This window comes from Vidua macroura, chromosome 9 (genome assembly GCF_024509145.1).
Source record: "Vidua macroura isolate BioBank_ID:100142 chromosome 9, ASM2450914v1, whole genome shotgun sequence".
Taxonomy (NCBI): Eukaryota; Metazoa; Chordata; class Aves; order Passeriformes; family Viduidae; genus Vidua; species Vidua macroura.
The window spans coordinates 30,203,757-30,226,217 of NC_071579.1; the positions used below are offsets into that span (position 1 = coordinate 30,203,757).

At 43.3% G+C, this 22,461-nt stretch overlaps 1 protein-coding gene across 10 annotated transcripts in view; it reads left to right on the forward strand.

The window, feature by feature from the left end:
* Positions 1–22,461, forward strand: part of NFIA (nuclear factor I A) — a 250,101-nt gene that overhangs the window by 129,206 nt on the left and 98,434 nt on the right. For all 10 annotated transcript variants that reach the window (XM_053985785.1, XM_053985784.1, XM_053985776.1 and 7 more), the window contains exon 3: positions 6,693–6,758. In XM_053985785.1, the coding sequence (XP_053841760.1) occupies positions 6,693–6,758 (66 nt within the window). The remainder of the gene's footprint in view (positions 1–6,692; positions 6,759–22,461) is intronic.

Below are 22,461 nucleotides of genomic sequence, written 5' to 3' on the forward strand. Positions count from 1 at the left end.
ATCTAAGCACAGAAATTGAGAGCCTTTGAAAACAAAGATAAGGAGACAGCCTGTATTTTCCTTTTCCTGGGAGCTCTGTGCTCAAGATTTTGCAGGTGTGTCATCTGATCCATGGCTTGCATCGATCAAAACTGTGCCAATGCATATTTAATTAGCAAGGGGACCCTGGATGCATTATGGCCATCATCCCTATATTGAATGGACTGTCAGACTTTCTGAATGCCTCCCCACCCCCCCGCTTCGTTGTTTGGGGAGCTTCTGCATTTTGTCTGAGCAGCTAAAAGTTTCTTTGTTTTTAGCTGGTGATGCATACAGCACCACTGAGGAGAATACAAACAAGTAAAGTCCTAAAGTGTTTATTTTGTCTAGGAAAAAGGGCTGAACCAATTTGAATCCTTTGGGTAACGGATTTTTGTATCTCTTGGAATTAAAAAAACACAGTCGCACGATGTTTACTTTAAGAATATTTTATTATAACAAATAAAATCTGTGCTGTGGGATTTCTTAAGGAAGCCTTTGATGACAATTTGAATTAAGTCAAAATTAACGTTTGCTACTGCAAAGGAATAAATAGAAAATGTTCCAGAAATGAATCAGTAAGCAGGAATCAAAGGCTGTAAACTGTTTTAAAAACAAACATTTAGAAGTGAATCAAATACTTGTTTGTAATATCAAGGAACAAATATGGGAATACACAGATTCCCCACATTCTAGGCTATCACACGATAGCAGTAAATCATTTATGGGCTTGTGAGAACAAAGAAAGTTGATTTAAAATGAAACCATTTTGATACAGCTTTAGGGTCTCGCAGCCTCTCGGTGAAGTTTCGCATTCTTATTTCCAGCGAGGAGGGAAGTAAGGGGGAATTTCTGCAGCCAAAAAAAAGTTAGGCAGGGAGCTGTGGAGATCTTTGTTTGCGTCCACCTTGGTACAAAGCCGGCCCAGCAGACAGAGTGTTGCCTGATAAACAGATGTAATACACAAAGTCTGCTTACAATACCGAGCAACAGACTGTGGGCACATGTTTTGGGCTCATTCAAACTCATCAGCATAGTCTAGCTGGCTGTTTTGTTGCTAGTCTGCTTATGGGGTAGCTTAGGAGCGTCTTACTGGTGAAGTAACAAGGAGGGTTTTTTTTGCCACAAAAGTTTTGTGGCAGGGGCTGATGGGAAAATCATTTGCATACATCTTGTTACAAAGGCTGACTACTTCCTGGCTTAGACAAAGTGTTGCCTGATAAACAGACTTAACACACAAATGTCTGTCTGGAATAAACAACAGCAAGCTTTGATTTACATTTCCATTATCAAAGATAATCTCTTTCCCAGTGTACAGGAATTAAGAGTCCTCGCCTTATAAAAAAAAAAAATAAACCAAAAAAAAAAACCAAGCTGGCACCACAGGGATTTTACCAGTGCAGAACCTCGTTGGGGAGCTGTGGGGATGGGGTGCACAGTGCAGGGGTATGGAATAAAACTGGGAATCTGGTGCGGGTGTGTACATGTGTGATGGTGAGGTAGATGATAATGAAGCACTTTGAACTCCCTATAAAAGTTGACTTGAAAGCAATGGCTGGAGTAAAATGGAGAGCCAGGCCTTCCTTTAAAGAAATCCTAGTAGCCACCAAAATCGCCGTAAATAATAATTGTAGCATATATGGAGTGACCCCTATGTGTTTATATTTTAATGTATAATGAAGGGAAAGTGAGTGTAAAAAAGCCCAAGTCCTGGTCCTGGTTTCTGTTTGTAAATCCTTTAAGCTCACCACATAAGACTGTATATAAAAGAGAATGATTTCAATTTTATTTTTTTTTTTTAATGTATATAAATCTTTGGTAGAATCCATGCCCAAAATTATAGATGAAAAATTTATTGCATGAACACAACCCAGCCATATAAATTTTTTATTACAAATAGGGCTCTGAAACTTGAATAAAATATGTCAGTTTATTATACAGTATTCCCCCCACCCCCAAAACATGATATGAATGGAAAATTTAACTTGTGCACTTTTGTGGTGCTCCTGTGAGGTGCTGAGCTGGTGGTGGAGGAGAGGAACCTGCTGTATTTCACTGCAGAGCAGGCTCAGCTTGGGCAGTGGCGGTGCTGCCTTGCTCATCTGGCATCGCCGGTCATTTTTTTCCTGCACTACGTGGGGATCACCTTTACTGTTTCCAGGATAGATGTGTCTACACCTGTGGTAGCTCACGGGCTGCTCAGAGGCTCAGGTTCTGCTAGGGAGCGGCTCTACAGAGGTAAAAAATTATCTTGGCACCCATTCACTGGGTCTGCACAAACCAGCAGAAAATGAAGAGGGTCACTGCCACCCCAGTGAATTCCAGGCTGGATTCAGCCTGCCCTGGAAAACACGGTGTGTTTTTGGGAGTGCTCCACAAAGTGTCCCGTCTCTCCCCAGTCAGGTGGCCATGGAGTGGTTTAGCACTGGGAAGTGCCATGGCACTCAAAAGAGGCTTTTTTTTGGTGGAGGAGTGCAACAACACTTCACCGTCTGTGTCACGGTCTACAAAAAAGAACAACATTGTCAGTCTGTTGACATTGGTCCTGTCCACGGGCCAGACTTTCCTGGGAAGGTTTTATTCTTTCCAAACAATGGAGCGCTCCCTTCCAGTGCCGCCAGCCCTGCTTCCATGCAGCCGCCGAGCAGCCCAGCTGGAGCCGTGCTCCTGCTGCAGCTGAAAAGGAAAACTGCAGCCTGAAAAGTCCAGAGCTTCTGTCCCGGAGCTGGAGGTCCCTGCCTGCGTAGGGTTTGGGATCAGGCAGATCTGGGGCTTGGTCGTGCTGAGGTAGCATATGCTTAAGGAACAGATCCAAAGAGGAACAGAGAATAGAGACGTGATAGGAAATGCTACTTTGAAAAACTAGCCAGTTTTGTTGTTTGCGGGTTTTTTTTTTTTTCCCTTTTTCCCCTAATCATAATTGATTCTTGGAAGTAGAGAGTAAAATAGCTTCAACATGTTCTTTTGATTCTGTTTGCCATGGTTGTGGTTGATATCAGATCCCCTTGAGCTTCTCTTGACCAGTAACCTTGAGCCTAGTGCACAGTCTCACTCAAACCCCAGCTAGCTCAGGGTTAAAAATTCCAACCACTAACTTTTCTCTAACTAAAAAAGCCCCCAGATAAAACCCATTGTGCTATTCAAGGTTAAGCTTCCTTAAACATAAAACTAGATTCCTTGGTGATTTTTTTTTTTAATCAGCAATCTTAATAGTGGTTCCTCACTATAATATTTCCAACTCCATCTGAAATCATTTAAATCCTCCCCTTAATAACATGCACTTTATTGTAATATACAGATTCTTTGGCTTCCTACCAGCCTTAGCTTAAGGCACCAATGAAACTCATTGCTGCAGGGGGCCGTGGATTCAAGAGGGCTCACATCTACTGTATATTTTGTTTTGTATGTTTTCCAATGGCTCTAATTATTGCAGGTGGTAGAATTTAACTGGCAGTGTTGTTGCTAAAGAAAATAGGCATAAAGTGTATACTGTTTTGCAGAATGGCTATCAAAAATATAGAAAAGAGAAAATCAAATGAATTGTTAAACTGCTCTATAGTAAGTGATTTTATTGATTTAATGCAAATGCTTATGAAAACAATCTTCCATTTATATCAATTATGTATGGGCAAAAATTAATTTATTCCTCCGGTCACCTGTTTGGCTAACTGACTCAGCAGGACAGACATTCCCCCTCCTGTTGTAGCCGAGCCCGCAAAACATGAAGCGTTCAGAAAACTGGAATTTGAAAGTTTCCATGTGCAAAACAACAAAAAAGCCCCGACAGGAGTTAGTGCCAACTGCTGAAAAAGCAGAGAGCGAGTGGTGGAGGCTGAGCAAGACTCCCTCGTCCTAGGCAAGACTGTAAAACACAACGGCTCTGATTTTGCCAATCCCTTAACCATGTGGCGGCACATTTATATGTGCCGGATCATCTGCGGCATCTGAATAAAATCAGGGAAGCAAAATTCTGCATATAAACATTTTGGCTAAGTGCCTCAACCCAGTCTTCTTATCTGGGGTTTCCACAAGATGCCACCTTGCATAACAATGCTGAGCACACGCTTGCCCAGTCCATGTTTTCGGTAGCCTCCCGTGATCCCCACCGCAGGATTGAGTGGCTTTAATTCTCCCTCGTCCTGTGCTTTACTGCCTTGTGCCTCTCCATGAAGAATAGTTCTTAAAGCTCTGTTGTCTTTTCCTGGGAAATTAATATTTAATTTCAGCAGAAGGGGCGGGTTGCGGGGAAGCAGAATTAGGAAAAACGCCATCGCCAGAGCCGAGGTGATAAAAGGAGAAAGTTAAAGATTCAGCGTGCAAACAAACGTCCTACGGCCAGTGGAGCCCCTCTTGTGCCACTAGCCTTGGTGTTGGAAAAACAGCACTCGAGGCAGACAAAAGTACTTTGTTTGTTCCTCCCAAGCCAGGAGCAGCTCGGGCTGTGTGCTGCCCACCGGCTGCAGGGCTGTGCTGGAGCCAAGGTGCCAGCGCCGAGCCCGGCTCCCGCGGCCGCCACCGCGGCCCTCTCGCCGCCTCCCTGGCTCGTTCCAAATTTAAGGAAAGGGAGACATGCTCCCAGTCCCACATTTCAGCAGGAACTTCTCCAAATCTGTAAATTTTTGTGGAATTCCGAGCCTACTTGAAACATAAAGCCCAAACTCTGATTGAGCCATGGCTGGCTGGAGGGAAAGTAAAACCTAAAAAATAAGCAAAGGGCTAATGCCCGCCCTGTAAAATTAAATCTGTTGAATGTTGACTTTGAATGTTAACTAAATATTTTACATTCCTGATATTTTACCTTTGTTTCTACCTTTGAGGTATAGGAAACACGAAACTTCTTGCCAAAATCCAGAATACAACAGCACTGTGCATGTTACCCCCATAGTGTATCTGCTGGCACTGATTTCAGCTTCAGGGACAGATAATTCAGTAGATCAATATTTAAAACAAAATTGCAGAAGTGAGGATATTTTCCCCCCTTATATCCATTGGCAAAATTATTAAAAATAATAAATACAAAAGAGAGGGAATGGATTCTGGGACGCACTGAGTATATATCACTTTTTAGGGGGATTTAATTGATTTTAAATAAAAGCATCATGACTGTAGCTTTCTTTGCTAAATATTCAGCATGTTTATATTCTGGAATTTATCAAGTTTTGTTTTGTGAGTGCTTTTTTTTACTTGTAGTTTTTAATTTATACAAGATTGTCCTCTAAGCTTCTGAATGATACCTAAAGCAGACAGTCAGCAGGTAAAAAAAAAATTTGAATATTTAAAATAGGCATTTTCTTTATAGTGCTCTGTGGTAATTAAAATCTTCATTTGCTTAAAAGCAAGGAGCCTTTTTAAAGCAATAAATTAGCATTGCTTGACCCAAGGTCACTGGTAGTACTGCTTCTTCCAGCACTATTAATACCTCAAAGAAAAAGAAGGGGTGGTGTTATGATTCTGTTGCAATAGAAGTAAGATTTTCAATTTAATCACAGTTAAGTGTCGTGCCCTTTTGATCTTGCATTGACTTCTCACTGAACTGTGGTCAAATTTCAGACAGCTAGTTCCAAACTCTGCAAAGTCAAGGTGAAGTCAGAAAATGGGTTTGTCACGATGAGGGGTGGTGTTGAGGCATTAGCAAGCGGTTTCATCGCCTAAGTTTTGTTTCACAGCAAAAACTTTTTCTACAGGATCAGTAAATTACAGAACAATTTCTGTGGAAAGGAAAAAAAAAATGTATCAATTGCAAAAAAACAGTAATTCGAGGGATTTCTTTAAAAATATTTTTTCCCACAGGTAAAGGGACTTTTTTTCCAGTTCATAGTGACAGAAATAATTAAGAAGGAAAATGCTATTTGACTAAAGCTTCTGCTAAGAATAATTTTTGGACCAAAGAGCGATCATCTTCACATAAAGTAGAGTTAATAGCGTGTAAAAAATGCAAAACACTCATATTTACACATACCCCTTTATAGGTCGTTTATTATTTTAGGCAAATAAATTTTGCTCGTTGGAGAGTGTTAGCTGGGAGGTTGTGGGATTATTTACACAAGTTCTAAAGCAGGTCATCCAGTATCTGGACTCACTTATCCCACTTCAAATCACCACCAGCACCGTGCATTTTAGGGATCTTGTGGTGCTGTAACCACTGCGAAAGTACGCCAAAAAAAATCAGCTCTTCCCTCAGTTTTGCAGATTTTGTTCCAGAAATGTGTAGCCAACAATCTCCACGACTATGTAGGGTTGCTAAGTTACCTTTCTATGCCTGCTTGGAGATATGTTTTGAGACTTTACTATGTGTTGGAGTAAGGCTCTGGTTTGTATACAACATAGAGGCTGCATTATAAAAAACATGTAGGAGAGTCATTTAAATATGCCTTCTTTAAAAAGAAGGATTCTCAAAGCTTAATTTATGCCAACACACACCCCGAGCACTCTGTGTAGTGCCACAAACAAGATTCCCTTTTTTAATTTTTTTCTTTTTTCTTTTTTCTTTTTTCTTTTTTTTTTTTTTTGGCTAGCAAACATATTACCTAGGCACGGGACTTTTGCATTATCATGTCCTAGTGCAACACTCCTGTCCTCAGTTTGTACTCTCAGCCTTTTGAGGAAGTCTGGCGCCTCTGATCTATTTTCCACAGCAGACCCTGTAATTTTTGGCTGTATTTTATGTTTTTCAGATTCAAGTCAATCTGAAAGTCCCAGCCAGCCAAGTGAAGCTGATATTAAGGACCAGCCAGAAAATGGTAAGTTCTTACCTGCTGCTCCTGCTTTGGGATATTAAAACAGCCCATATTTATAAAGATTTTTTTTTTTCCCCCATGTCTAATATAAAAAGATGATTCAGAATAATTGACATGGGATGGCTACAAATAGGTTGTGCACTCTCCTCATAGTTAAAATGCTACTGTTTCGCTAATCTAAGGTAGCATTTCTTTGTCCAGTCCTGGAGAGAGACTTTTTTTTTTCCCCCTTTAAAATTAATTTTAATTAGGGAGATGCCATTAAAGAGCCTGATGTATGCAACCCTTATCCTTATTCCTCCATAGCAAAGGCTTTCAGTCCCTGGGCCTTGTGTCAGGACCTTCAGGGGAGCAGATACAACAGGAAAACAGATCAGGGAGGTTCAGCTACAGCTCCTTGGTGCTTCTCTCCATGTTCTCCAGTGGCAGTGGCTGCAGTGGAAGCATTAGAAGAACTGGGACTTTTGGGAAAACTCATATTCTCTGGACCAGGACAGATTCAAAGTAGAAGCAATGGCTTCTACTGAACCAATGGCTTGCTTTGTAAAGCAACCTGGGGGGAAAAAAAAATCATTCAGTAATAGTGGATTTCTGTGGGGACTGTATGTGAAAAGATGACTATGTGTGTAATGGAACAGCTTCTCTTCCATTTTGTGTTTAGCTAAGGTAGACCTCAACAATTTTTGTCGGGCCATCAGCAACTGAGTTTTGTTTTGCTACTAATATTTAGGACTTAGAATAAGGGATGATTATTAGTCGTAGTTTTTCTTGACCTCTTTTATCTATAACCAGAACTTTTTTTTGTAAGACCTAAAGGTAGATTGTGTTATCCACTGCACTTGGGGTCTACTGTACAGAAAAGAATCTGTGTGAAGGGTTTATGCCTCTGAAGCCCTGTCACCATTTCTGGGATGTGTAAATCCATGTAGAAATACTGTGTCTGTAGTAATACACGTGGGATTTCACTTTCACAGAGCAACTAACTGCTTTGCCTTAAACCTCTACAAGGGACAGTGAGGCTGAGGGGCTTCATCTGGACTGCTTTGGGGTTAGAGTTTAATATTAAGGGAAGAAGAAGAGGTTTAGGTACATAAAAACCTTTAACTAGAAGCATGAATCATAGGACATGGAACATAGGGCTCATTGGGCTGCTGAGATTTTGGCTACTTGGGCTCCTGTATTTTCCTTCCATTAGATATGAAAGGTTTCATATTTTGATAGATTTTGTGCTGTTCATCTCTAAACATACCATCTTAAAACATTGCTGTTGTTTCTGAAAGACAGCGCCTAATTTCCCTTATCAATCCTGTTCACAGAAATTCTAATTTGTAGCCAAAGGATTGCAAGGTTAAGAGAAGAACTGACTAAACTGTGATTTTTGTTCTGCCAATTCTGCTATTTTTTTTTTTATGGGGAATATGTTGCCTGTGTTTATTAAATCATATTTTAATTTAGAATGTATTAGGCACCAAGCATGTTATTATTTCATGTTTAGATAATATTCTTTCGCAGCTATTAAAGCACAGTTCATCTTACCCTGCAGTTTCTTAGTCTTTAACAAAGCTTGCTACTCAACAACTGCCCCAAAAAGCAGCAATGTCAGTGTTTAATAATGTAGAATCTGTAAAAGCCTAGTGAAATGAAATATCTCTGATTTGGAGCCTGAGCCTTCTTTGTAAAACAATCTTTTAGCGAATTCTTGGAACTTTGCTGGTGACCTGCAAAAGGTACTTTTTTTTTTTCTTTTTTTTTTTTTTTTTTTAATAAACAGGAAAAGGATTTTTCTCTTTTTTTTTTTCTCAGTTTTACTAAAGGGTATTTTTTTCCCCACCACAGCAGCAGCCTCCTCACTGGTTCTGCACCTTCTGCAGTGCGTGTGTGGGAGATTTTCTAAGCCAGAGTGTTGGCCCTGAAGGGCTCCTTCCCCCTGGGCAGGCTGAGCTCATTCCCAGCACACACAGCCCCCAGCTCCGGGGTACCCGGCGTAGATCAACACAAATCTGCAGCTCTTATCTCCTGGACGTGAGGATGAAAGCAAAACTGCAGGCTTTAGAAAATGAAAAACTGCACGCACAGAAACGGACACAATAAATCATATTAACTGCGTTGTTCTACACTTGCTGTAGACCCACTTCCACAGGGCCTGATCCAAATCCCTCCGGAGTCAATGGGAGGCTCGTAATTGATTTTACTGAGAGTGGGAATGAGCCCACACAGAGAGGAAATTTTTCTTTTTTTTTTTTCATCAAAGAAAAAATAGAATCGTGAATAATCTCATTCCCACTGATGCCAGCAGTGGAGTGACCAGATTGAGGGCAGATTTGGAAGCATTTTTGCATGTGTTTCTGGAAGGCACAAAGAAGTGTATCGATTCAGTGCTGCCTTTTCCATGCATGCATTCCTTCATTTTAAAAAAATAAATCTTTAAAGGCCTTGTGAGGGTTATACAGCCTCTCTACTTGCCTGTTAATATCCTTTCTGTTCCACTCCATAAATTCTAAAGCTATTTATTATACACATATATTTTGCATACCTTGAGTAATGTAGGTTCAGGAGGGTCAACTATACGGCCCTGAAAAAGAAGGCCTCCTACTACAGATTTTAATTTATCATTCTAAATTGTATGTGTTGTTTTGCAAAGCCTGTATGTCTAACCTTCATTGAAGTGAAGTTCATGGGAGAAATAGCTTTTCTTTTTTAGAGCTACTCCTGTTTTTTTTCTCTAGTAGGCTTTGCTGGTTCATTTTCTGGAGCAGGATCATCACAGACAGGGAAGATGGTGACATCTTCTGCTCTTAGTGGCAGCTTCAGCACCAACTCTGGTCTTTCCCTCAGCCTTCATTAAGCCAGAATAGTTTCCAGGCAGTCATCCAGTCACCACTGCAAATATTTAACAGAAATATTAAGCATTTAATTATTTCTAAAGAGCGAGATGCAGCATGATGGCCATGAAAAGCAAACATGCAGGCGAGACAGGACTTGTTGGTGCATGGACGGTCCAAGGTCCAGATGTTTTGTGCTGGAGCAGGGGGTAAAACTAACACAGGGTGTGCTGCTTTTTGGGAAACAGCTTTTTGGGGAGAGGCAGGAAATGCAGAATTCCTCTGCTTGTTATATGGGTGAGGAAATTTGCAGGAGAAATAATGAAAGAGGCCAGCAACTTCAACTGAAAGGCAAGAGCATTTTTTGATGCCCTGATATTTTGCTCTAACGAGGGATTTTTTCTGACCAGCTGGGTGGAACACCCATGTGGAAAATTCCCCACTTTTGTAGTTGCCTAATGGTATGTAAAAGCTTCATTTCAGTTGGCACCACAAAGTGATTTTGCAATTCACCCAATCAAAAAAAAAAAAAAAGGGGGGGGGGGGGGTTATTGATTTTAAAAGCTTGTTAAATGCACTGGTTTGGTGTCGTGTTTTACAAACAAACTAGTTTTCAGTGAAGTGAGGATGACAAAATGGGTAGTCTGATGTAGTGAAGTGACTGCATGCCTGGGGATCAGGAACAACTGAATTCCCAGCTCAGCACTGCTGTGGACACTCTCAGGCTTTTATTCTCACATTCAGTCATGGAAACAGCTATCAGATAGATTTTCTTTTTGTAAGTAGGATTATTTTAAACTTTTGTAGGGAAACCTCTTGGTCTTTTTGTCTGCAAAGTGGGGATATTTGTGATTCTGGCTTTCAGAGAATATAAAAAGTCAGATCCTGCTCTGCTCCATCAGGAGTTGAGCTCTGGAGAAAGGCAGGGAGGATGTAGCCGAGCAGTTAATAACTGTGGTACAGAGCTGTGCTGCTGCTGCCAGTAAATGGATGTCAGGCAGTGTTTGTGTTTGATGTGGTGGCACTGGTGAATTAATAAGTGCAGCGTAAAGGTGCACACGAGGTGTGCTGTGCAAAGCAGGAGAATGCTGTGTCATTTCTGACAGGCTGCTCGTGCCTCTCGAGCGGGGGACTGTGGTTTGGTGGCTCAGAGTTGGTAGCACAGCACTTTGATTGCAGATGAGTGAGTTCTTTTTGAAGAAGTTGATAAATTCTCCCATTTCAAGTGAGCAGGCCAGCATTCATTATTACAGCTGATTGCAAATGTGTGCCAAATCCATTGCTCAGACAATTTCTGAAGAGGGAGAGGTATTTTTCTAAAAAATAAAAATGTGTAATGCCCAAACCAAATGCTTTTTAGCTTTAATGCAGTCTCACTGCTTTGAGCTGCAAGTACCTTAAGAGCACTGCAGGAAATGAAAGGCACATTGTTAATTGAAACATTAAAAAAAAAAAAAAAAAAAAAAAAAAGAAAAACAATGATGCACCGTAACTCGCAGAACTCGTTTTTCAGCCCTGCAGTAATTACACTGGACTTGTAAATATCATCTGTGAATTCTTTGCTTAAGTAGGGTTGGACTTGAGTATTAAACCTTAAAAAAAATGTTTAAGTATATGCTTACTTTTGCATGCCTAAAAACAGAAAGGAAGAATTTCTGGTCCTTGAGCTGTGGGGGAAAGAGAAGGCCACAGTGGGAATAAACGCAAAGAGAAGTTCTCTGGGCAAAGCTGGTCACAGAAGGCATGATTTAGCTTTGGCTGAAAGGGAGGAGGAGATTGCCTGTGGGAAGACCCCTCTGCCTAAACTAACAGGCTGCAGAGTGCAGTCCCTCTGTGAATGCTTTCTTTCTGGTCCCAAATGTGGCATTCCAAGGAGTGGGATGGCTTTGGCCAGTAGAAGCAGAGCCTGCCTGGCCCAAGGCTTGGGCACTCTTCTCGGACTCAGAGTTCACCCTTCAAACCCTCCTCAGAACTAGTGACTGCTCCTGCTGGCTGTCCCCGTCACCCAGCCAACGTTGCAGGTTAAATGGCAGCTGAGTGACATCAGGTTCCTTCCACAGCCAAATTTTCAACAAGGGGAAATATTCTGCCTTCCCTTCTGCTCAGGCCATGCCTGACCTCTCCTCTCCACTGCTTCAGGTGGAGTCCAGCTGCCTCACAGGCTTTCAGAGCTAAAACAGAGCTGGATGCCAACTCTCCAAGGAGGTGCTGGGGTTGTCTGGAGGCTCCTCTGTCCTTGGATAAGCCCCTCAGCTCCCACCTGAGGAGTGCAAGGGCGCGAGCAGCCCTCTGAACACACAATGCTGGAACTGGTGCTGTTAGAAAATACACGGTCTCAGATGACTAACATTCCTGAAACACCTCATTTTCAGGAGATAACTGAGCCTTGCAGAGAAAGTTTTCTATCAGTTACAGCTGCAAAGGCAGTAATACAGTAACGGCAGCTTTTATTAATGTTCTTGTTCATGGGATTATTTGCATCAGAATCTTATAAATGCAAGAAGACTCTCCTCTCTTGTTTACAGAGCCACGCTGAGGAGTTATCACAGCCTGAGGGACTAATCTAAAATTAACTTTCTTCAGAAAAAGCTTTAAAAAAAAGCCCTTAGCATTTCCAATAAGGAATCTCATCGCTGGCGCTGAAGTCAGAGCTCCTGGTGATGTCAGCTTGTTTGCACCTTTGTAACTTGCCAGGACCAAATTCTGAACAGATTTGCACCCTTACGGATCACGTTGTCTGCTGACTGGGAACAGCAGTGGGGAAATTTGTCCAGGCTTGGAAGCTGTGGCCGAGTTGGGGAGTACTGGTGGGGTTGGTCTCTTCTGGCTTCCCTGGGACTGGGCAGGACAGGCTGTTGACTCTAACAGGACCCATCAGCCAAGAAAGGTCTGATGAGGTCCAACCTGTGTTTCATCACCCCCTGAGAGTGCCTGTAGGCAGCTCTGAGAGCCAGCGTTTCCCAAGGAAACAAAAGCAGATATGTCTGGTTATAAATTTAGCTTATGCGTGATGTAGTCTTGCATTTCCTTCATCTTATTTCATTGCATTGCATTCCCAGAAAGAACTAGAATTTCAATCATAATAATCTAGAATTGAAGCTTTGCAGCGTCCAGGTGTATTTCCCATCCAGATTCATGACTATCATGAAGAATCATCTGAATTATTAGGAAAGAATACACAATTTTTCCCTATAATACCATATTCTCTTTGGAGTCCAGACTGTGAGGCACAGTTACACCACTTCCAGGATTTAGTGGGTCCTGTGGTAGGCTCAGGATTTAGCCTGCTAAACAGTGGCTGGCACTCTCTTGGGGGAATCCAGCGATGGCAAATGGCTCTGACTGTCAGTCAGGCCAGAAACGGGGACGTCAGTGGGGTCAGCCGTGCAGCCTCTGCTGGGGATGGCTGGGGACCCTTCTCATCAGTGACCTGCAGTGCTCGAGGCTTGGGGATTGACAGAGGACTTCAGTTTCCACTGCTGCTAACCATTAACCTTCACAAGCAAAGCATTCCCACAAAAAATTCATCCAAGGCGAGTATGACAGGAAATATTCAAAGCATGAAATGAATGCTTATAGCATGACAAAGCAGTGCTTGAAAGACATGAAACGTTCATTATGCTTGGAGTGGCTGAGCACTGCAAAGGAGAGGAGAAATAAGTGTGGCTCCAGTATATATTTTTATTTCCCATTGTGTGTGTACAGAAAAAAAAGGCAATGAACCTTTCCAATGGATAAGGTGCGTAAATGCAGCTGCGATTACTCTAAATAGTTTCAAAAATGCATTTTTATTCTGTTGCTCCATCCCATTCCTTTCCATGAATCTTTATCCACGAGATAACAGCAAGGGCCATCTAGAGGGCAGCTTGGAAATGGGATGGCCAGGAGCAGCCTCTTAGGGAACTCTTGAGCTTCCCTTTGCGGGGTCAAGGATTTTCTTTGTCCCGAGGGCCCCTCAGTGTCAGGTCACTGCCTCCTCCTCTGTGGCAGCACTGGGATGGGCAGGCAGCCATCCTGCCCGTGTCCCATGTTCCAGGACACAGCAGCTGGAGCTGTGAGCAGCCACCAGCTTTCACTACAACTGTTTTTAATGTCTCTCTTCTTGAGAGAGTTGCTGTTTAATTAACAGCTGAGAGCTGGGTTGCGTCAGGGTAATTGCGGCCGCCGGAGCGGACCACAGGCTGAAGGATGCCTTGGAACACCACCCTGCCCACCAGGAAGCTGGGCACTTAGGGAAAGGAGTTTATTTGTGGTGTGGGCATCGTTTAATTTCTGTTGAGTGGAGAGGGGAGTTTATGAGTGGAGAGAGGATGCGATGCCAAGGTCTGGCTTGCAAAACAAAACCCCAAACCTTTCTATTTGCCTTTCTATGTAAAAATTCCCTAATGCTCGGTAATGTAAGACAAGGGGAAAATTTTACTTGCAGAATTGCCTTCCACAATAACCAAGAGAAAAAACACAAAACGCCCACACCAGAGCAGCATGATCCAAAATGTGAACTTTTTACGCCTCCCCAACCTTCTAGGTTAGGCTTCCAACCAAGTGATCTTTTATTATCAACATGATATACCCTTGACATAATTTGGCGCAGTAAAGCTTCTTCTGCTGAACTCGTGATTTCATTTACTAGATCTGATGAAAGTTCTGTGAACCACAGTAAAATGTGATAATTAGTAGTTTAATTCTTTTAGGGTGTGCGTATTAATTGAAAAGGCTTGAACTATAAATACAGGGCCTGTGGATAAAAGCCCCCTCTGAAATCAGTCGCTTCACCGAAGTATTCATTATTCCACATCTATTTAGGTGGTGTCTCTTTGTGGCAGTGAGTGGGAACCCTCCACTCAGAGATCACAGCAGTGAAACCCAGGCTGGCTCACCGCTGCTCTCCTGCCATCGGAAGTGCTCCCTGGCCAAAATTTTGCCCTCTGTGGTCAAACCACTGGAAGTTAGGAATGTGTGCTGGGAGCTGTGCTGTGCAGATGAGCTGGGGAGGTGCTGGCTCACCTCCTGCAGAAGTCAGAAGGGGGTGAAGGCTTGAGGGAGAGGCAGTGGCAGCAGTGGGTGAACGGGTGGGTGAATGTCTTTCTGTTTTCCAACAAGTCCACCCAAACGCATCAGAGATTCTCTGTGACTCCAGTCCCAGCCAGTCTGGCACTTCTTAGCAAAACATAGTTTTCCTCACACTTATCCTTCACTGTACCTGAGCTACCAGCACCTAAACTTCTCTGGGTGGCTTCAGCCAGAGCTTGGTTCATCCAGATGGGAATGTCCGAGTGTAGATAAGAGATTGCACTTTCCCACTCACACTCAGGTGTTCTTTTGCTCTGACTTCCTGATTAGCACAGGAGGTGTTCTGTTGCCTCCAGACCTTTCCAAATGTATCTACACACTAGAGAAATGTGTGTCATTTTTTCACAGCTTCCTCTGGTTTCTGCCTGTGGTGTAGTGCCTTTATGAATCTTGTGGTTTTACAGGTACAAGGTGGTTTGCTTTCAAATGGATCCAGACCTTCACACTCATACTGGGTTTGCACACTCAGGAAAAACCTGTATGTCTGCGCATATTGCAGATTCTTGGGTTAATCAGGTGCTTTCCAAGTAACCTTAATTTTGTAAGCCTGGAGTTGTGTGCACCAGCAGGGAGATGCATTTGAAGGGCAATGCACAGCTCCTGAAAGCACCACAGGGGACTGCTGCTGTTGTCAGGGGGGACCCTTTAGTGACACCAGGCTCCCAGAAAAAGCCTCATGACTTCTATAGATAATTAGATACTATTTTTTAATTGCAGAAGTTGCTAGCTAGGAACTGGAAAGAAAGTTTAGGGCGACTCTCACAGAGTTGTGAGAATAAAATCCTCTCTGAAGCCTGGCTCTAGTGTGACTGAAATGGAAAAGTACCAGATCCGTTTCTTGGAAAGTGAGAAGGAGACTTTTATTTGCAATGGTCTGCAAATATTTTCCCAGGAGGTAGTGAGCATGGCAAAAGGGGCAGGAGGAAGGTGAGGAGAGTGAGCCACACTCGTAAACACACTCCTTTCACTCTGCTGCTGTTATCTGGCACAAAAAAAAGGGCGCCACAAGTTGTTTACAGCAGTTCGTGTTGTTCGTTTCTGCTCCTTTTTCAGTGCCCTATCTTCACTTGTACAACTTTTTTTCTGGGTTGTGATAGTGTCCAGATAGATTTGGGCAGTGGGGTGGTAGGAAGGTGCGAGTTGATTAAACTTGCTATGTGCATTTCGTGTCTGCTCTCTTAACTTTTTTTTTTTTTTTTGTTAACCACTGTTGCAACTGAAGAAAATGCTGAAGTTTGACAGTTGGGAGTTACTGCTGAGTATGTGCTGTAAACTATATCATCCCTCTGCCTTCTCCCTTTCTCCCCCTCCTGCTGGAACCAAATGATTTATAAAATGCCTTCACATTCTTGAGTGAGTTCACACTATCACCTCCAGGCACTGCACTGAGGAGTCTTAGGAATGGATGGGAAACACAGATCTGATAGCTGGTATTTTTCTCTGAAAGGAAAAAAAAAAAAAAAAAAAAAAAGGCAAAAAAGGGCTGATTAAATTTAAAGGAGAAAAGTTTCCTGCTGTGCCCCAGAGTAAATCTGTAGTCAGTGAAGCACCTTCTAGTAAACAAGAGATGTGCATGGTTACAGTGGGGTTTTATTATTACCCACTGCCATTGTTTTCCATTTTCATAAGATTCAATTAATGCAATCATTTTAGAGTGTCTCTAATGATTACCTCCTGCCTTCCCTCACTTGCACTTGAAGCAAGGGGATCTGCTGCAAGCCACACTCTGGTGTGAGGAGCCAGCACCTCGCTCCCATCCCTGGCGAGGGGAGGCATAAGGAAATGATAGGGCTGCTCCAGGGGATCCAAATATTTATCTTCTCTCTGTCTGGCCTTTGCAGGACATATGGCCAGCACCCCAATACTAGCTGTAGTGTGCTCTCCCATGGTGCCATCGTGGCACCCCAGCAGTCCCCCTGCCCTAGCCAAGCACAGGGGTGTCAACACCAGCTCTCAGACCATGCTGGGCCAAACCTTTCGCTGGTATTTCTCCTCCCAGGATCATAAGGGAGGGATCCTGCTTATGTAGCTGTACCACTCTCCCTGTCCCTGTTATTTTTCTACTTTAATTCCTTACTTTCAAGATTTTATCTGTAACAGAAGGCTCTTTGACAGCTGCATCTCCCTCTGAAAACCTGCTGGTGTTTGGGGGGGGGTGTCCCCACCTGACCAGCTTTGCACTGCAGACCTCCTGCAATTTTCCCACATGTTAGACCTCAAAGTCCTGATTTTCAAAACCGGGGAATTCGCATTCAGGAAGTTTCCAGCAGCAGAATGCAGAGAGCTGGCCCTGTCCCCTGCGCCGTACAGAGGGGAGCCAATTTTACCATACAGCCAAGCATGCCAGAGCTGGAGCTGCAGGGGGAAGGGAAGAGGTGAGGGGCAGGAGAGGGTGGACAGCAGCTTGGCAGACTGAGGTGGCTGCGGTTTTGAGGCAGGAGGGGATCCCCACAGATTTTTGTGAGGGAAGGCTTAGAGTAGTGGTTGGGTAGTGGCCCACGGCTCCATTTAAATCAATAACAAAGTGGGCTGGAAAGGATGCGACAACCCGAGCAAACAGCTGAGGAACGAGGCAGCTCAGTATTAGTGAATCCAGATTTCTGTCTGCCATGGCCAGGCAGGATGGATTTGCAGTAGGGCTGGGGGCTGTCCACTGTTAGAAGGAGAGGGAAGTAAAGATCATCCCGTGTACAATATAAATGTAAGTTGTTATTACTACTATTGCTATGTCAGCCGTAAACTGTTCCCACGAGAACAGAGATGCAGCATCATTGAAAAAGAATGTCTTACTGTGAAATGGGCAGCAGAAACACTGTGGCATTATCTGCCAGGCAGTGAATTTACCTTGGTGACAGATCATTATTCCCTCCTGCAAACGAACCGGATGAAGGGCAGCAACACAAGGATAACTCAGCGGTGCTTGTATTTTACAGGCCTCTGAATTGAAAAAACAAACAAACAAAAAGTACCCAGATAAAACTGTAAGGATGGAGAATGTCGAGAGAGATTGCTTGGGGCAAGAAATAGGGAAGAAAGCAAATTTTCTTCCCTATCTATGCTGATGTGATACGTGGACATGGATTTAACAGTAGGCATTAAAACGAGACACCAGTGGTGAACCTGAAGTCCCTCCTGTCCCTCTGTAATCACTGGAGATACCAGGTCTTTTGAGAATCTCTCTCTGTTGAACCTCAGGGAGTTTTAAAACCAAGAAGTTTCAAACACTGCAGTTGCTCTGGACCTGAGATTCTGCTCCTAGAGGAAGTCACCCACCCCTCTCCTGCTCGTCCTGACAAGCCAGAGCAGACAGAGTTGAGACAGAGTTGCTCAAGAGCAAAGGTGGATTTAGCAGGGTGTGTGGACTTGGCTGAATGAATGATTTCTTCATCATTAGATGTAGGGAGTAGAAGAGTGGACAGTCTATCTACTGCCCACGTGTACTTTTTCCCTTTCTGTTTTTCTTTTGAATTCTACAGCATGGGAGTTTCTTAGATAAATTATCATTTTTGATAAGTATTCATGTGCTCTGTAGAAGAATGTGTCTAGGGATGGGCACACTGGAAGAGAGAATTTCCTCCTCAGCTCTTCCAGTGAAGTTTTGTTCTAAACTGCCCAAATGAAGCCATTATTCAAAAGTAAAAATGTTCTGTTCCAGTTCTTGTTTTCATTCTTTCATGTGTCTGGGGACTAAACTTCTGTGAAAAAGAGCCCATTCTCACAGGATGCCTTGCCTAATTTTGCAGACAAGAGAGGTTCAGCTATTCCAATTACGATGAGATAAGAATCTGAAATGTTTGGGATCGCATCCATCCTGAGTTGAACTCTAACTTTTCCAAAATCCATCCATCATTATTTTGCCCTTTATTTCTGCATTTCAGTAATGCAAGCAAAGGAGGATCAGAGAAAAAATGAATGTTTATGCATCATAAACCATAATAGATGGGTTTTCTTTTACCTGAGTTGCTTTAGTTTAATGTAGAGCTCTCTTCCAGTGGAATTCCTTTTCCTTTTTCATTCTTTCCTGCCAGCTTGAAAGTCAGTCAGAGTACAAACTGTCACAGGCCAAACTGCTGAGTATGGCCCAAAAATATGAAGTCTTGGCCTCTGTGGTATCTTCAGATTGTCTTAAACACATAAGGATAGGGCAGTCCACCCCAGTGCCATGTTTCTGTATCCCTGGGTATTGCACTGTGCCACACACACTGACTGCTGGGATGGGTTAGATGGTCTAGAGAGGCAAATCTTCTACCACAGGAAGGGAGTGCAAAGGCTTAGCTGTCCAGCCCAGCTTCCAGCAACAGATTCATCCCAAGTCCTCACTGGTACCCCAAGAGCATGTCTGAGTTGCTGCAGGCACCCTCCTGGGATGGGAGATCCCACCAATGTCATCTCAATTCCCTGAGCACCTCCCCTGGAACCACCCAATCTGCCACATGTGGGGATGAAATCAGTGAGGGATGAGCAAGGTCCCTCTCTGTCTTTTCTGTTTACTGTGTTCATGTTGAATCCCTCACAAGGAGTGAACTCTGAGACACCCTTTGGGCTACAGTTTGAGCAGATTACACGAGAAAAATAAACTTGGTCCATGTTCTGGCCTGACCTTGGCCTGAACCTGAGAAAGTGAATGCCCCCATCACACCAACATGTGTCGTAGAAGTACAGTAAACACAAATGGGGGTCACTGGCCCTCTCTGTCCTGCAGTCCCAGGCCAGGAGTCTGGAGTTTTGGGCTGTCCGCCCAAGTACTTGTTAATAAATGTCCATTCTTAGTCCGTAAAGGAATGTAGACAGGGCATCCTGCCCTACAAAACACAAACTTAGAATGAAACGGAAAGAGAGTCTCAGTCATCGTGCAGAGCTCTGCTGCTGGTTTCCACACCCAGCAGCCTCTTCCCACTGGATTTATGTCCCTAGTTCGGGACTTGGCTGGGGAATTGCCCACTCATACACTGGGTGTTCTCCACTGCTGTCTGAAAGCGTGGTGAACCCTGCGTGCAGCAGAGCTTGGGAAGTCAGTCACTCAGTCTCTGGGGCTTCCTTCTCACTGCCTGGGGAGGCAGAGACCTGGCAGAGCCTGGGATATGAGCCTGGAGAGCCTGGGTCACCCCGGGACGGGGTTGTGTTGCTTCCAAGGGTGTGCAGTACTTTGCCTGAGCACCTTCCCTCTCCCAGTGGAGGCAGTCAGAGGCAGATGATTGTGTGGCACGATGTGACTGGTGACAAATCTCTTCCCTCCCCAGCCACAAGAATAACTAAGGTGGTAAAATTAGTTAAAATAACTAATATGTAACCAGTAGACGTTGGCCTAATTGGGACTAAAAGCTATCAAAGTTAGTTCTGTGCAAAGAGTAGAGGAGTGAGAGACTCATGGAGAGAAAAGTCCAAACGTTCAATTTAAAGGTAAATATGTACAACAGGTAAATACACAATATCCATGGAGTTTACTGTGAATTACAGTTTGGCTCACCACTGGTGTCAGCTGAGAACTCACACCACTACCACCAGACCAGGACTTACCTTCCCTGCCCAGCTTCCTTACTTTCACATCACATTTGTACAATCTAATCTTGAGCAGATACTTCTGTTATCGTGGTGTCCTGCCACAGTCTTTTAGAAGTGCCGTGATGTGAAGAGAGGACAGTGCCAGGAAGGGAGGATGAGAGGAGAACCAGTGGATGGAGTCACCAGGATTTGTGTCCATATCACCCAGCAAAGTGAGGCAGGGGAGCTGCCCTCACCTGACCCAGTCCCCAGCAGCTCCTCCTGGACTCTGGGCTTTCCTAGAGAATCCTGCCATACTATCTGGGTACATGGATTATTCCTATAACTATAAACTAAAGTGCACATTAAAAACCCCCAATACCTCTTTTTACAGCCCCTTAATTCTGTGTCCTCAGGGCTTCAAACTGCCTCAGTCCAGCTCTGAGAGTGTCTGAAGGGTAACCTTGGAGGGTACACATATCTAGCACCAGCTGAGGGAGGATTTTATAGATCCTGAAATAATTACAGCATCCTTGAGTGCAGTTGTATCATTTCTTGGCAAAATGCTAATTAAAACGAGGTATTTACACACAATGCTTATTTAAACTTAAGACTTATTTTAAAGAACCTGCATACTTCTAGTAACTGTGTATCACAGTTTTATTGAGGATCATGTTTTTCATGCAGATTGTGTTCCCATGCTCTGTTATCAACATAAATGAGCCCATGGCTTTATGTTCAGGCCTGAATACTTCCAGGGCATCTGAATCATCCTGATATTTCATTTCACCATCTAAAATTACTTTTGAAATACTATATTTTTTTAAACTTGCTGTGTTATGGCAATTAGAAATCGCCATGTTTACTAGGAACAGAGAGTCCAGCAGAGTGGAGTGTTTAATGTGATGAACAGTGTTAGGAGCTCAAAGAAAAGTCAGATGCGTGTCGACACATATCAAAGCTGTTCTGCTGCTCAGAATGACTGTTCGTGATACTTGTTTCATGATAAACTTCCTCAGAACATCATGTTACTGGAAAAGAAATGATCCACTCTGAGAAACACGCAGGTGACACAGTTGAGTCAGCAGCTTGCAGCAGTGACACAGGCTTACGTTTATAAAAATCCCCTCTGAACTTTTGTCTCCTGCTGTGTGTACACCAGAGCCTTGAAATCTGTCCTGCTTCTTGTTGTCACTTGGTAGCTGTTCAAACTAGCAAAAAATCTTCCCACCACTCTGATGAAGAGGTAGATTCCCAGCCTTAAAAGTCTCAATAGTCACAAAACTTTCCTCTTTCGTAAATAATTCGCCGTATAAATGTTAGTATCTCCGGTGATGACCGATATCTCCGGGGAAATGATAAACATGGAAAAATAACAGACTGCTGTGGAAACCAGAAAATCCTACCTCCCATCCGAGAGGGTTTAATTATTGGAGTTGCAAGCATTTTGCCGTGCACAAGCATCTCGGCATTCATAGGTGGAAAGTACATCATGCTGTGTTTGAAATATCAACTGGATTTAAAAGAAGGCTTTGTGCTTCGGCATGGACCTTTCTTAGCCTCCTGCAGATGGTTCCTGTTGCTGAAAAGAGACATGACTTGTGAGATGGGGAGACCTCCGTGCCGATTTTCAGCGCTGCTCTAATCCTGCTTTACACCCATAAAGGACTTCAGTCCTTAAGCCTTTACCCTCTTTCTCCTAAATATTAAAATTATTTTCCTGAGTGTCATACCGTATTAAAGCAGAATGAAAATGGTTTTAACAATTGCTGGCATGGGGCTTCTGTACAGCATGTGTGTCACAAATCATGTCACTTTTCAGCAATAGGGCTGCTGCCAGCGGGAGGCTCAGAAATGCTCATGTTAATCAAAAATTTTAATTTCAAATCAAATTGACAGTTTACACATGGTGAGAAATGCTTCTCACCATGTGATATTTCAGTATGCTACACTGGGCAAAATGGGTGCACTTTCCTGTTAAGAATTTTGACTACAGTATCTGCAAATTTATGGGTTTCAGTGTATTGGGTATGGTAGTGGTTGATCTAAGGGAGCCCCTTGGAGAATAGGAGACAGAAGGGTTTTCATGCAGCCTGGCACTGGTGAGCTGCTGTTGGCACATGCTGCTGGAGAAGTGACAGGTATTCAATAAACATCACTATGGTTAAGAGGAAGATTTAAAGGAGGGAGGGGCTGCAGTGCTATAAACAGGATTTGAAACAAATGTGCTTATTTCAGCCCGTGATTAGTCTGAATACCTAAGTATTCCACACCAGTTTTTAAATATCCTTACGTTTATTTTCACACTGATGTTCTTCACACAGCATGAACAA